This window comes from Coniosporium apollinis (assembly GCF_000281105.1).
Source record: "Coniosporium apollinis CBS 100218 chromosome Unknown supercont1.61, whole genome shotgun sequence".
Classification (NCBI taxonomy): domain Eukaryota; kingdom Fungi; phylum Ascomycota; class Dothideomycetes; genus Coniosporium; species Coniosporium apollinis.
In genome coordinates, this window is record NW_006913323.1 from 22,701 (window position 1) to 35,561 (window position 12,861).

Here is a 12,861-nt window from a genome sequence, read left to right on the forward strand (position 1 = left end):
AGTTCTATCGAAGCCGAGTCCAGCATCGGCCTGCGCTTGCTAAAAATACGATCGTGCAGTAGTCTAGTGTACAGAGCTCAAGCTCCTGGTTTTGAGAGAATCTGAAAGTTTGCCACAGCAATGTCTCCCTGGCTGTGCGTCCTACAACCCCAATTTCCGGAAAACGCTCCACGAACCTTGATCCAAACGCCTTGCGAATGCAAACCAACCATGCTCCGTAAATTAGTAGAAAGACGAGATTATCCTCATGATCAGTGATGAGTGACTACCGAATCGAGACACCGCTGCGCTTGGTGTACATCCTCGTCGCGATATTCATGCTTGCCAACTCCTGGAACAGCAGCTTCGCCGCATACGGGATATGGACCTGCGCGATCTTCGTCTTGTTCTTGCAAGGCCGACACTCGAACTGCTGGTTCTTGAGACTCCTAGAAAATTGTCAGTCACGACTCTGTAATGCAGTGCGACAATGGAAGGGAGCAACTTGCGCAATCGGCGTCATGAGCCCACAAATCTCGCAAATGTGCACCCGATACGCATCCGAGACCTCAAACAGCCTCTCCTTCAGGAACGCACTCGCACCGTGCGCAATCATGCAGTCGCGCTCCATCTCTCCGAACCTCAGGCCACCATCCCTCGCACGGCCCTCCACAGGCTGCCTTGTCAAAATCTGCACTGGCCCTCTTGCCCGCGCATGGATCTTGTCATCAACCATATGCCGCAACCGCTGATAGTACGTCGGGCCCAAGAACACCTGCGCGCGCAGCTTCTGGCCCGTGTGTCCGTTATACATGACCTCGAAGCCGCGGCTCTGGTAGCCGTGTTGGATGAGCAGGTCGGAGATGTTCTGGACGGTTACGTCTGTGAAGGGGGTTGCGTCGCCCTCCTGGCCCTTGATGGCGCCGACTTTGGAGAGGAGACACTCGATTAGATGCGCGATGGTCATGCGGGACGGGATGGCGTGCGGGTTGATGATTAGGTCGGGGGTTAGGCCTTCGCGCGTGAAGGGCATGTCCTCTTGGCGGTATGTGATGCCGATTGTGCCTTTTTGGCCGTGCCGGGAGGCAAACTTGTCGCCGATCTGGGGTACCTTGGTTGTGCGGGTCCGGATTTTGACAAATTTGAGGTTCTCGGCGTTGGTGGTTAGGGCTACGCAGTCGACGATGCCGTTCTCGGTTGAGCGGAGAGGTGTCGAGACGTCGCGATACTCGTGCGCTTTGGTGCGCTGTCCAAGCTCGTCCGCGTCTGGTGCGATGGGCGCGACTTTGCCGATGATAACGTCGTCGCCGGAGACACGCACACCAGGCGCGATGAGGCCGTCGTCGTCGAGCTTGTCGTAGGTGCCATGCTTCATCCGCAGAGTCGTTCCTCGCCGGGGCTTCAGGAATTTCTCCACGTCGTGGATGCCGACCTTCTTCTCTTGGTCGATGTAGGATCGGTAGAAGAGACTGCGGAAGAGACCTCTGTCGATGCTGCTCTGGTTCATGATGACGGAGTCTTCTTGGTTGTAGCCGGAATAGCATGCAATAGCCACAATGGCGTTTTGACCAGCGGGCAGTTCTCGGAATCTGAGGAACTCCATGGATCGGGTAGTCGCCAGCGGCTTCTGGGGGTAGTATAGCACATTGACCATGGTATCCATCCGGGACTGGTAATTTGTAAGCATGACACCCATGGCTTGTTTACCCATAGCCGACTGATAGGTGTTACGAGGAGACTAAAGACAGATTAGCATCGAGTTCGAGGGCGACGAGAAAGGAGACATACCTGATTGTGATCGGGAAACGGAATGATGCTTGCGCATATTCCAAGAAGCATGGCAGGATGGATCTCGCAGTGAGTGAAAGCAGATATACTGGGGTTCGGCTTGGCCTTGACTCTCTTGAGTGGGTCGTCTTGGTCCATCTCATACACTGACTGTCCAGATCTAATCCGGTGATGCTCTTCGAGGTCCTCGGGGGTCATGACGATCATGCAGGTCTCCTCCTCTTCGGCGTCGATGTATTCAACCACACCGTTCTGAAGCAGGTTTTCCCAGCCAAAAATCATTGCCCTTCTGTCCTCTTCTTTCATGCCCGTAGTGTCGATCTGGGCGTCTGTGCTTAGGCGGTCCAAAATTTCCCTATTCAGAACGAGGTTTCCCTTGTTGGCACTTGTGGGGCGATTCTCGACGATGAAGAGTGGGCGGCAGACCCGGCCGGCATCAGTGAAAAGTTTGATCTCACGATCTCGAATGTTACGAACAATGCTCAACTCATTGTGGTCGCCCCTGGTGACGGGCTCTCTGCGGATGCCTTGCAATGCAGCGGTTAGCTGCCCTGGGTCACGGTGGATGCCAAGCCAAACACCATTGAGGAAGACTTTCGTAGATCTGCGCAGGTCTAGTCGAGGCTCAATCTCCTCCAGATAGTCCATTCCTCGATCCTTCAAGAAACTCACGATGCCGCTGTGTTCGGTTGGGTAACCGACGGTTACATAGCACATCAACGAGAGGTTCTTGACCAGTCCGCAAGCCTGGCCTTCTGGAGTTTCGGCGGGACAGACCAAGCCCCAGTGAGTGTTGTGCAGCTGGCGCGGCTTGGCAATCTTCCCGTCACGACCTATCGGAGTATTCGTCCGCCGGAGATGGGATAACGTCGAGGCATACGTATATCTATTGAGCACCTGGGACACTCCAGCCTTGCCGTTCGCGGCCTTCTTTTGTTCGGCCCAATTTCCGGTTGCGAGAGAATACTTCAGTCCGTTGGTGATTGTAGAGGATTTGACCGCTAGATGTAAGTTGAAGCTCCGATTGTTCTCGACGCACTTCTGGAGGTACTTGGAGGCGTCGCGGGTCAGCTTCAGCCACAACATGCGGAAGAGGTTGGCTAGCAGAGGGCCGGCAAGATCCAGGCGCTTCTTTCCGAAATGGTCGCGATCATCCTCAACCTGTCTGCCAAGTGCGCATTTCAGCAGCCTGTGGACCATGTAGCCCAAGAAGAACGCTTTCCTCGTCTCGCTGCCCTCTTGCTGGGAAATGTGAGGGAGGAACTCTTTCTGCAGGATGTCCCTCGCATACTTGATACGTTTCGCCTTCGAACCGGCTTGCGCGCCGCGTCTGCCGATCATATCCAAACAGTCTTCCTGGTGCTGGAGGCTCTGCGACTCTATAAGGGAGGGTCTCAGCAGTTCCAGCATCTGAGTGTCGGTACTATCGTAAACAATGATATCTAAGATATCCTGATCGGAGCCGATGCCCAGCGCGCGGAAGATCCAGACAATCGGGATGTCCGCCTTGATGTAAGGTAAAGTTGCGTTTATGATAGGTCCCTCTTGCAGGCTCGACTCCTTTCCTTGCACTTTCTTTTGAGGACGCTTCGCCAGATATTTGACCTGCATGGCCGAGATGAGCCTGGAGCCTCCTTCGATCGCGCTGCGAATCTCAGCAACCCACGGCGTCGGGGTACCCTTCTTGTGGAAAACCTGCACTATGTTGGCCGCACTTCGTTCCTGGGCAATCAGGACCTTCTCTGAACCGTTGATGATAAAGTATCCGCCCTGATCGTAGGGGCACTCGTTGTGCATCGTAGCGATGTCCTCCGTCGCAGTTCTCAAGGAGCATGTTTGGGACTTGAGCATGATGGGAATCTTTCCCAGGAAGACATCGACCGGCGGCTCGTCTTCGTCTTCCCGCTGCCAGACGAGCTCGGTGGCTCCGGATTGTTCTCCGTCCATCTCTACGTCGGGATCTACTCCGTCTTTGGAAAACCCGATGGGTCTTTCCCTGGCCACCATGACCTTTTTTGACATTTTGCACCATAAGGGAGCCGAGTATGTCAGGTTGCGCAACCGGCATTCATGCGGCCATATTTGATTTGTAGTGCCATCGCTTTCCGTCATGGACGCGGCGAAGAATTTCAGCGACCCAAAGTTGATCTCGTAGCGGCGCTTTATTATGGGATCAACGTCGTCGTCCGACTGCGGGGTGTTCTGGTCGATGATGACGCGCGAGTTTTCCGCCACGATCTGGTTTATCGTCGTCGTGACGAACTCGTTGTAGGACTCCAGCTGTTGCGACACAAGGCCTTTCTCGCGGAAGAAAGAGTTGATGACCTCCCAGCAGTCTTCGGCTGTGATGATGTTCGTGTCTTCGTCATTGTACCTGGACGCCTCAAAGTCGCTGGTCCCGTAATCGCCCATGATGGTGTCGTATCAGCTAAGATGACAGCTATGGATGGTGTAGGAGCGGGTGGAGAGGCGGTGCGAAGGGCGAGTGGAGAGAGCGCGCGGTGGCGCGTCGGCGAAACCGAGCAAAGGGCGCCGCTTCTCTGGTGAGGCGAAGGAATGAGCGTGAAAGGACTGAACAGCTAAACCTCCAGCGCGCTCTATGGGTGTTTCGGTGTCGTAGAGCGGAGGAGAAGCGGGTGGTGGTGGTTGTGGTGGTTGTGGTTGCTGCCAGAACAAAGTCTGGCGCCTTCGACAGGAGTCCAGCCGGACAGGTTAAGCTCAAAGCGCGCTAATCCGAATGCAACCGCCGTTTCAGCCTCATCGGCCCGTCCTCTCTTCCGGGCTCGGCATCCCGAGAGGTCGGATCTGGGCAAGCACCCTGATGACACAAATGCGCGGACTCCACAAACAGTCAACCCAGAAGCTGCTGCGAGATAAAATCGATGACTAGGTTAAATTAATTCTTTATAGCGTGCGCATGTTCTTAGATACAAACTACTAAGACGAGAAACTGTAATAGCCCCTAGTTAATATATCGAAAGCTATATAAATGATTATTTACGTCGTGATTTACTGCCTCCTGGTTATGGTGTCCGCGCATTCTTGTCACCCGCGTGGCAAGCTGGCCCCTGTCCCTGTCAGCCGAAAGCGGTCCCTTTCTTGACGTTGGTTCTATGAAGAGTCTCACCGCAGACTCTCCAGACTCTCATACAGCAAAGCTCTGTGCGATGGTAGGTTGCAGATTTCATCTTGTTACAGATACCTAGGCACGACAGGATGCCACCATGATGTCGTCAAAGCCGATCGCGGCCCGGCAGCCCTGAATTTTATGCCCCCACCATCAAAGCTCGATTGACTCACGACAGCCTTAACCTTGCACTCCGTTGTTCCCATATTGAAATCCAAACCCTCACGGCAGCCTCGCAATGGCCTCTGCTCTGCTGCCTGCCGTTGACATCGCTACCTACACCACTCAAACCTCCGGCCTGCGCCCTCAAGGCCTCTCCTACATTGGCAGCGTCTTCACCAAACTCGACGCGCAGTCAATCGATGATGCCTTCCTTTACCTCCAGCAGACCACCGGTCTCTTCGCCACATGCTTCGATGTCTCTGCCCTCCCTTCGATTGACGGTATCGTCTCCCTCCTCGACTCGGGCGCCTCAAAGGTCTTCGTGAATCGCCAGCAATTGGATCAATTGAGCGACGTGAAGAACATAGACGCTGATCGCATCGTCCTCTGCATCTCCGGCCAGACGAAAGAGGACATCATTGAATCTATCGCCGGCACGTCTGTCGGAATCTATACCCAGGATGTTCAAGACGTAGACCTGGTGGAGTCATGGCTGAAGGAGTACGGCGCAGAGAGACCGGAGGTTTACGTGTCTTTCGCAAGCCCTACGGCGGATTCGGCGCTCCGGATATCGAGGCTCTCCGCTGTGCCTGTCGTGCCTGCGACTCTCCTGACGATCGATTCCAAGTCCCAGCCGCAACTCATAAACGCGGCGAGGCTCCTAGTCGCCAATGCGACCAGCGACCGCCCTGATGGCCTCTTCACAACCCTAGTCACGGATGAACGGGGTGTCGCTCTGGGCCTTGTATACAGTAGCGAGGAAAGTGTGTCGGAGAGCTTGCGCACTGGGCGAGGGGTTTACCAGAGCCGGAAGAGGGGTTTATGGTACAAGGGCGAGAGCAGCGGAGACATCCAAGAGCTAGTCAGGATATCACTAGACTGCGATCATGACTGCCTGCGCTTCGTTGTGCGGCAAAAGGGTAGAGGTACGAAAGGTGGTTCTCAGGGATATTCGAAACTGCGTGCTAATACGCTCCAGGGTTCTGCCATCTGGCCACGGCGACGTGTTTCGGACAGTATCAAGGCCTTTCTCGCCTACAAAAAACCCTGCAGAACCGCAAAGCTTCCGCACCCGAGGGATCCTATACAGCGCGATTGTTCAACGATCCACAGATGCTGAAGGCAAAGATTATGGAGGAAGCGAACGAGCTCTGTGAAGCCAAGACCAAGGAGGACGTCGCATTTGAGGCAGCCGACCTGTTCTACTTCGCTATGACAAAGTGTATAGCCGCTGGTGTCACGCTAGAAGACGTGGAGCGGAACCTCGACGCGAAGAGCGTCAAAGTCAAGCGGAGAAAAGGCGATGCGAAAGGGCCTTACGCTGCCAAGTTCGGCGTCGCCAGCGGGACCAACGGCACGGCACAGACCAATGGGACGACTGAGATGGTCAAGGAAGCCGCGTCAGTACCTAAGAGCAAGGAAGACAGCGCAGGCGTTAAGGATGGGAGGATCCGAATGAGGCGTTACATCACAGCAGAAGAGGCGCCCGAGACTGTTCAGGAAGCCCTAAAGCGACCATCACAGCGCTCGACCGACAAGATCATGGGTATAGTGAAGCCCATCATTAGCGCCATCCAGGAGCGAGGCGACGCTGCAGTACTAGAGTACACACACAAGTTCGAAAAAGCGACTTCCCTGACCTCTCCTGTTCTGAAGGCGCCGTTTCCACATTCGATGATGCAACTACCGCCAGAGACCATCGAGGCGATCGATATCTCCTTCGAGAACATCCGCCGCTTCCACGCCGCGCAAAAAGAGGAGAAAGCCCTGGTCGTCGAGACAATGCCCGGCGTCGTCTGCTCTCGCTTCTCCAGGCCTATCGAGCGAGTAGGTCTATACGTACCTGGAGGCACAGCCGTCCTTCCCTCAACAGCACTCATGCTCGGCGTGCCGGCCATGGTAGCAGGATGCAAGAAAATCGTCATGGCGACACCGCCCCGATCAGATGGCTCGATAACGCCAGAGGTGGTCTATGTAGCGCACAAGGTAGGCGCCGAGAGTATCGTGCTGGCTGGCGGTGCGCAAGCTGTAGCGGCAATGGCGTACGGGACCGAGAGCGTCAGCAAGGTCGACAAGATTCTGGGCCCAGGGAACCAGTTCGTGACGGCGGCGAAGATGCTCGTCTCGAACGATACCACCGCAGGCGTCAGCATCGACATGCCGGCCGGACCCAGCGAAGTTCTGGTCGTGGCGGACGCGACGGCGAACCCTGCTTTCGTGGCTTCGGATCTGCTCAGTCAGGCTGAACATGGTGTTGACTCCCAGGTCATCCTCATCGCTGTCGACCTCACTATGGAGCAGTTGCAGGCAATCGAGGACGAGCTTCACGCACAGGCGAGCGCGCTGCCACGCGTGGACATCGTCCGAGGCGCCATTGAGCATTCCGTGACTCTCGTGACCGAGGACATTAGCGAGGCCATGCGCCTCAGCAACCTCTACGCGCCGGAACACCTCATCCTCCAAGTCCGCGACGCGTCGAGCGTAGTGTCGCTAGTCGAGAACGCCGGTAGTGTCTTCGTCGGGCCATGGACGCCCGAGAGCGTAGGCGACTACTCTGCGGGCGTCAATCACTCACTGCCCACGTACGGCTACGCGAAGCAGTACTCGGGCGTCAACCTCGCGTCGTATGTGAAGCACATCACGAGTTCGAACTTGACGGCGGAGGGCCTGAGGAATGTGGGCGGCGCGGTGATGCAGCTGGCGAAGGTGGAGGAGCTGGAGGCTCATCGGAGGGCTGTAAGTATACGGCTTGCGCACATGGATAGGATGGGTGCTTAAGAGAGGGGATTTATTAATTACGACTGGAATATCGTGTCATGGTCATATAGAACAGAACAACGCTTGACGTAAACATCATCATCTGCTCAAGATCACTCTATATTACTTCGCCGCCTAGACCACGCGAAAACCCAAACATCTAGAAAACTCAGCGGACCGCCTGTCTCGTTCAAGTGCATCTCCCGGCGGCTCGCACGTGCCGGCCGAGAAGCGCGCGCGGCATGTCATGCAGAGAAGGCGGCTCCGGATGAGGTTCAAGCAGGCACGCGGTTTCACCCACCGGACCCGCCATGCGACTTTGAACGGGCACAGCTGGACCGCTCTTGAAACGGGTTGGCCGGTCGGCGGGAGCGAGTTTCAGGCCTGCGACGCTCGACGCCGCCCGCTCCGGAGATTTGATCCCACGGCCAACGTTCCTATCCCTTTCTGCGGGGAGCGGAGGCTGCGAGATAGACAGACAGACAGTCGTGATATACGCTGCATCTCTGTATCCACGTGCTTGAGCGGCATCAGACAGAACTGATCCCTGGCAGCGACGAATCGGACTGTCGCTTGCTGTGCAGGCAGGCAAGGCGGCGCGTCGTTTGTTTTGACTGCTTCAGAAAGGAAAGGGGCCCTGCCCTGCCCTGCTGCCAGCCCCGACGGGAGATTGCGACCAGACGCTCTGCTCTCCCGCAGCAGCCGCAGCCTGGAAGAGCACCAGGTCCAACCTCACGCTCCAAGCCCGGCCGTGTCTCTTCTCCGCCAACGTCAACTCCAACATCCGCCGTCCTGACCTGTCGCTCGAGCAGACGGCTACGCTGCGCCAACGCGTCCGTCGCTCGCTGCTGTTTTCCCCCGAGCCAGGCGGCTGGTGAGCGATTCGCTGGCCCTTGGATCGGCGCTCGCTTCCGGGGTGCCCAAGTACTCTAACTAACTGAAGCAGAAATACATGTGAAAGCTGCATCCACGTCGAGCCAGCCCTTTTCGCGTGATACCCTACAGCCTCGCATCGCCGTCTGCTGCCAACCGTCACCCGCGCGCCGCATTGCTCCACGGCCTCTGCAGCACAGGGAAGCTGGACCGTCGGGGTGTTGACCATCTCGCGCTTCCCGCCAGCAGAGCATGTCTTCGGCAGCGGTGCAATCGACGGCATCCGCCCTATCAACAAACCGCCAATACCAGCAACCTCCACACAACCGCGATCACAACCGCGACCAATACTTCGCCCAGACAGCGCCGAATGTAGCTGCGTCTCCCGCCTCGTCGAGGAAAGCAGCAAGAGGTCCCAGCGGGACTGCTTCGGCGTCAAACAGCAACAGCCCCCACACACCGCAACAACAACAATACCACTCACCCGCTGGATCTAGCACATCCAACATGACCACACCGCGTGCCTACGCCCTCCCTCCCTCTACACACAGTTCTCCTTCGATGGTCCCTGTAGCTGTCTCACCCACAGCCCTGAATTACGCCGGTGGTCCGCCGATAGCACCTCCTCGCACATCTTCCCATCAGCGAAGCCAAACGGCGACCGCGCCTGCCACCGACGCACAAATATACACAAGACCGCTGGAAGATCGGCCGGGTCCCTCCAGAACCGCTCAGTACAATGCCGAGTATGACACCGGGAGCGATCGCGAACGCGTACGGGACGACCCGGCATCCTCTGCAGCCGCAGCAGCTCAAACAAGACGGCGAGCCCATCAGTCGCCAAAAGACAGCCCGCAGCAGCAGGGTGGCAGTTCGAGTAGATCGAGACCGTCTCCCGCACACAGCCGCTCCGCCACGGCCGTCGGCTCCACACCCATCGGCACTGAGCTGCCCCGAGAACAAAGCACGATAATAGATCGATTGGTGGTGGGGGATCCACAAGAAGACATCGCCCGTGAACGAGCACGCATAGCAGAGTCGCAACCCATGCCTGCCGGCACCGATGTCACCCCAATAACCGGCCTCGGTCTCGTCGGCAGCGACGGAGTGAACGATGGCGGGCGAGGCGCAGGCAAGAGCCGGCAGGATTACTCGAAGTCAGGGACGTCCCGAAAAGAAACCAAGTTTGGGGACTACATACTAGGCCAGACGCTGGGAGAAGGCGAGTTCGGCAAGGTCAAGATGGGCTGGAAGAAGGAGGGCGGCGTGCAGGTCGCCATTAAGTTGATTCGGCGTGAGACGCTCGGGTCGAACAAGAGCAGGTTGCAGAAGATCTACCGGGAGATTGAGATCCTGAAGGGCCTTCAGCACCCAAACATCGTCCGACTGCACGAGATGGTCCAGACGGAGCGGCATATCGGCATCATTCTGGAATACGCGTCAGGAGGTGAACTTTTCGATTACATACTCAACCACCGATACCTCAAAGACAACGCCGCACGACGGCTCTTCGCTCAGCTGGTGTCTGGCGTGGGCTATCTGCACAAGAAGGGCATCGTCCATCGAGATCTGAAGTTGGAAAATCTGCTTCTTGACCGGAACCGGAACATCATAATTACAGACTTCGGCTTTGCGAATACATTCAACCCAGAGGACGAGCTAGGAGAAGAGATCGAGTACAACCTAACAAGTAAAGACTTTGTAAAGAGGATGAACCTGGATCAAACTGACACGGCTGGCCACCGAAGAGGAGATCTAATGCAAACAAGTTGTGGCAGCCCGTGCTACGCGGCTCCTGAACTTGTTGTCAGCGATTCGCTCTACACGGGCAGGAAAGTCGATGTCTGGAGTTGTGGTGTCATTCTGGTAAGTCATGGAACCATCTGACGCGCTTACCTGTCTGAAGACTGACCCGACCAAGTACGCTATGCTGGCCGGCTACCTGCCATTTGACGACGACCCGGCGAACCCTGAAGGCGATAACATCAACCTGCTGTACAAGTACATTGTCTCGACACCTCTCACCTTCCCTGAGTATGTCACACCGCATGCCAGGGACCTGCTAAAACGCATCCTGGTGCCCGATCCGAGGAAGCGTGCCGACCTTTTCGAAGTTGCCCGACACAGCTGGTTGAGTGAATATGCTCATGTTGTCGGGTTCATCACCAGTAGCACTACTACCTCAAATGACATTGTGAACGCTACCGTACCTTCAGGTAAGTCGCGTATAGGCAGGAATTGGCCCCATGCCACACAGGTCTAACGAGTCAGCAGAAGATCCATTCGAGACGCCGTTATTAAACCGTAGCGCCTCGGTCAGAGAGCCCGGCAAACCACACACGACAGCATCACCAGTCGGAGGACTGACTCCCAAACATGGCCATGTTGACCGAGCTGAAGTCACGCCGAAAGGGCCTAGAGACGTTAAGCGAAACACCGTCCAAGTCGAGTACGTGGCCCCTCACTCGCAGACCACCAGGGAAGCGCCCGCGGCAACGGCTCCGGCGACTGCTCCGATTCAGACACAGCAAGGCACACCCAGAAGTCGGGCTGCGGACACCCGGCAGGGTCCGGTGGAGATACCCTCAACTGCCAGTTATGCCACGTCAGCGCCGCTGCAGCAAACAAATGTCACTGCTAGCATGCCACCTCCCTCCCGACCTGGTAGAGACGCCCAACGCGCAGCCTCGGATTCAACTGCTTTCGGAAGCGGACCCTCGATGGCTGCCAGACCGTCGACCGCCGGCACTCTAGGCAGCAACGCACGACTGCCCTCGCGCGGCAACTCCTACGGCCAACCCGCCGTCGCCACCGTCGCCGCTACCACCGCTCAAGGCCGCTTCGCCCAGCCGAAGAGCAAGCAATACATCATCTCCGCTCCTATGCCCCAGCACGAGCCCATTATAGGCGGCGATGCCACAATGGGTCGCCCAAGCACCCAACGCACGCCCTCCGACTATCAAGCGCTGCACCAAGAATCGCAAGACCACCAGTCCCGCGGCCACAAGCGCTCCAACACGGCTAGCGGCCTCGGCGAGAAGCTCTTCGGGCGGACCCCCTCCATCTTCGGACGCACGAGCTCGCGGGACCATACCCAGCAAATGCAGCAACAACAGCAGCAGCAGCAGCAGCAAAAGAAGAGCTACCCACCCGTCAGCATGCAAAACGCCCTCCCCGCCGAAGCCGCACCAAGGCGATCAACAGAGTCAGGAAGAAGGATCTCCGGCATGTTCAGCCGCAAGAACAGCGACATGGCCAACCCCTCCTCCGCCGCCGAGAAACCCCGCCGCTTCTCCTTCCTCAAAGGCATCTCCTCGAGCTCCCACAACAAGGAGCAACAGCAGCCCGGCGCACCCTACCCCTCCGACTCGCGCCGATCTTCTACACAGCAGCCACCGCGGAGCCGCCCACAGAGCAAATCCCGCCCTGTCATGGCGTTTGGGAGAGGCGAGTCCCGCTCCAGTCTCAGTACGACGAACTCGACGATTCCGGTGCTGTATGATCCTCAGCTGGATCGACGCGCGAGGGACAGTCCCGCGACGCATATGCGGGAAGTTAGGGGTGCGGGAGAGCAGGGATCAGGGATCCCGCAGGCGTACTATGGGCCCGGGGCGGAGGGCCAGAGGCAGACGAGCTATGGACACGGGAATGGGAACGGGGTCGCGACGCAGCCCAGCCGGAATGCGCAGCCATACGCGCAGCCGCTGCCGCAAGGGCAGATGGAGGCACCACAAGACCCGCACTACTACCGCACCGAATCCGACCAATCCGATCCCAAACACTACCACCAGCAACAGGCGCAAACCCAGCAGCGCCCCCTCTACCCCCCAGGCTTCAACAGCTACGACGGCCAAACCCAGCCGCTCCCACCCCAGCAGCAACAGCAGCAGCAGCAGGGCAATGATAGACGCCAGGGTGTGCTCCAGAAGCCGAATCGCAAGTTTAATGACGCGTATGAGGGGAGTGGGTCCGGAACTGGGGCTGCGCGGAAGGTTATGGATTTTTTTAGGCGACGGGGGAGGACGTAGATTGGCGGGGAGGTTGTGCGTGGGAGGCTCAAGAGGCGTAGGAGGTGAGGGGGTGGGGAGGGGGGAAATTGACGATGGGGGCGGGGAGTGCTGTCTTTAGCATAGGCATGGATAGATGGGATTGCTAGGGGAGCATTTGTAGGATTG

The 12,861-nt window shown here is 57.3% G+C and overlaps 3 protein-coding genes across 3 annotated transcripts; 2 read left to right on the forward strand and 1 right to left on the reverse strand.

Moving 5' to 3' along the window:
- Positions 1-251: 251 nt before the first annotated feature.
- On the reverse strand, positions 252-4,179 carry W97_08696 (DNA-directed RNA polymerase II subunit RPB2; the record flags this gene model as incomplete). Its single annotated transcript, XM_007786563.1, has 3 exons — positions 252-428; positions 485-1,717; positions 1,768-4,179. 3 exons carry the CDS (start codon positions 4,177-4,179, stop codon positions 252-254), a joined length of 3,822 nt encoding a protein of 1,273 aa, XP_007784753.1.
- Positions 4,180-5,132: 953 nt separating this feature from the next.
- Positions 5,133-7,834, forward strand: W97_08697 (histidinol dehydrogenase; the record flags this gene model as incomplete). Its single annotated transcript, XM_007786564.1, has 2 exons — positions 5,133-5,982; positions 6,036-7,834. 2 exons carry the CDS (start codon positions 5,133-5,135, stop codon positions 7,832-7,834), a joined length of 2,649 nt encoding a protein of 882 aa, XP_007784754.1.
- Positions 7,835-8,938: 1,104 nt separating this feature from the next.
- On the forward strand, positions 8,939-12,714 carry W97_08698 (CAMK/CAMKL/KIN4 protein kinase; the record flags this gene model as incomplete). Its single annotated transcript, XM_007786565.1, has 3 exons — positions 8,939-10,552; positions 10,608-10,902; positions 10,961-12,714. 3 exons carry the CDS (start codon positions 8,939-8,941, stop codon positions 12,712-12,714), a joined length of 3,663 nt encoding a protein of 1,220 aa, XP_007784755.1.
- Between the last annotated feature and the right edge of the window lie 147 nt (positions 12,715-12,861).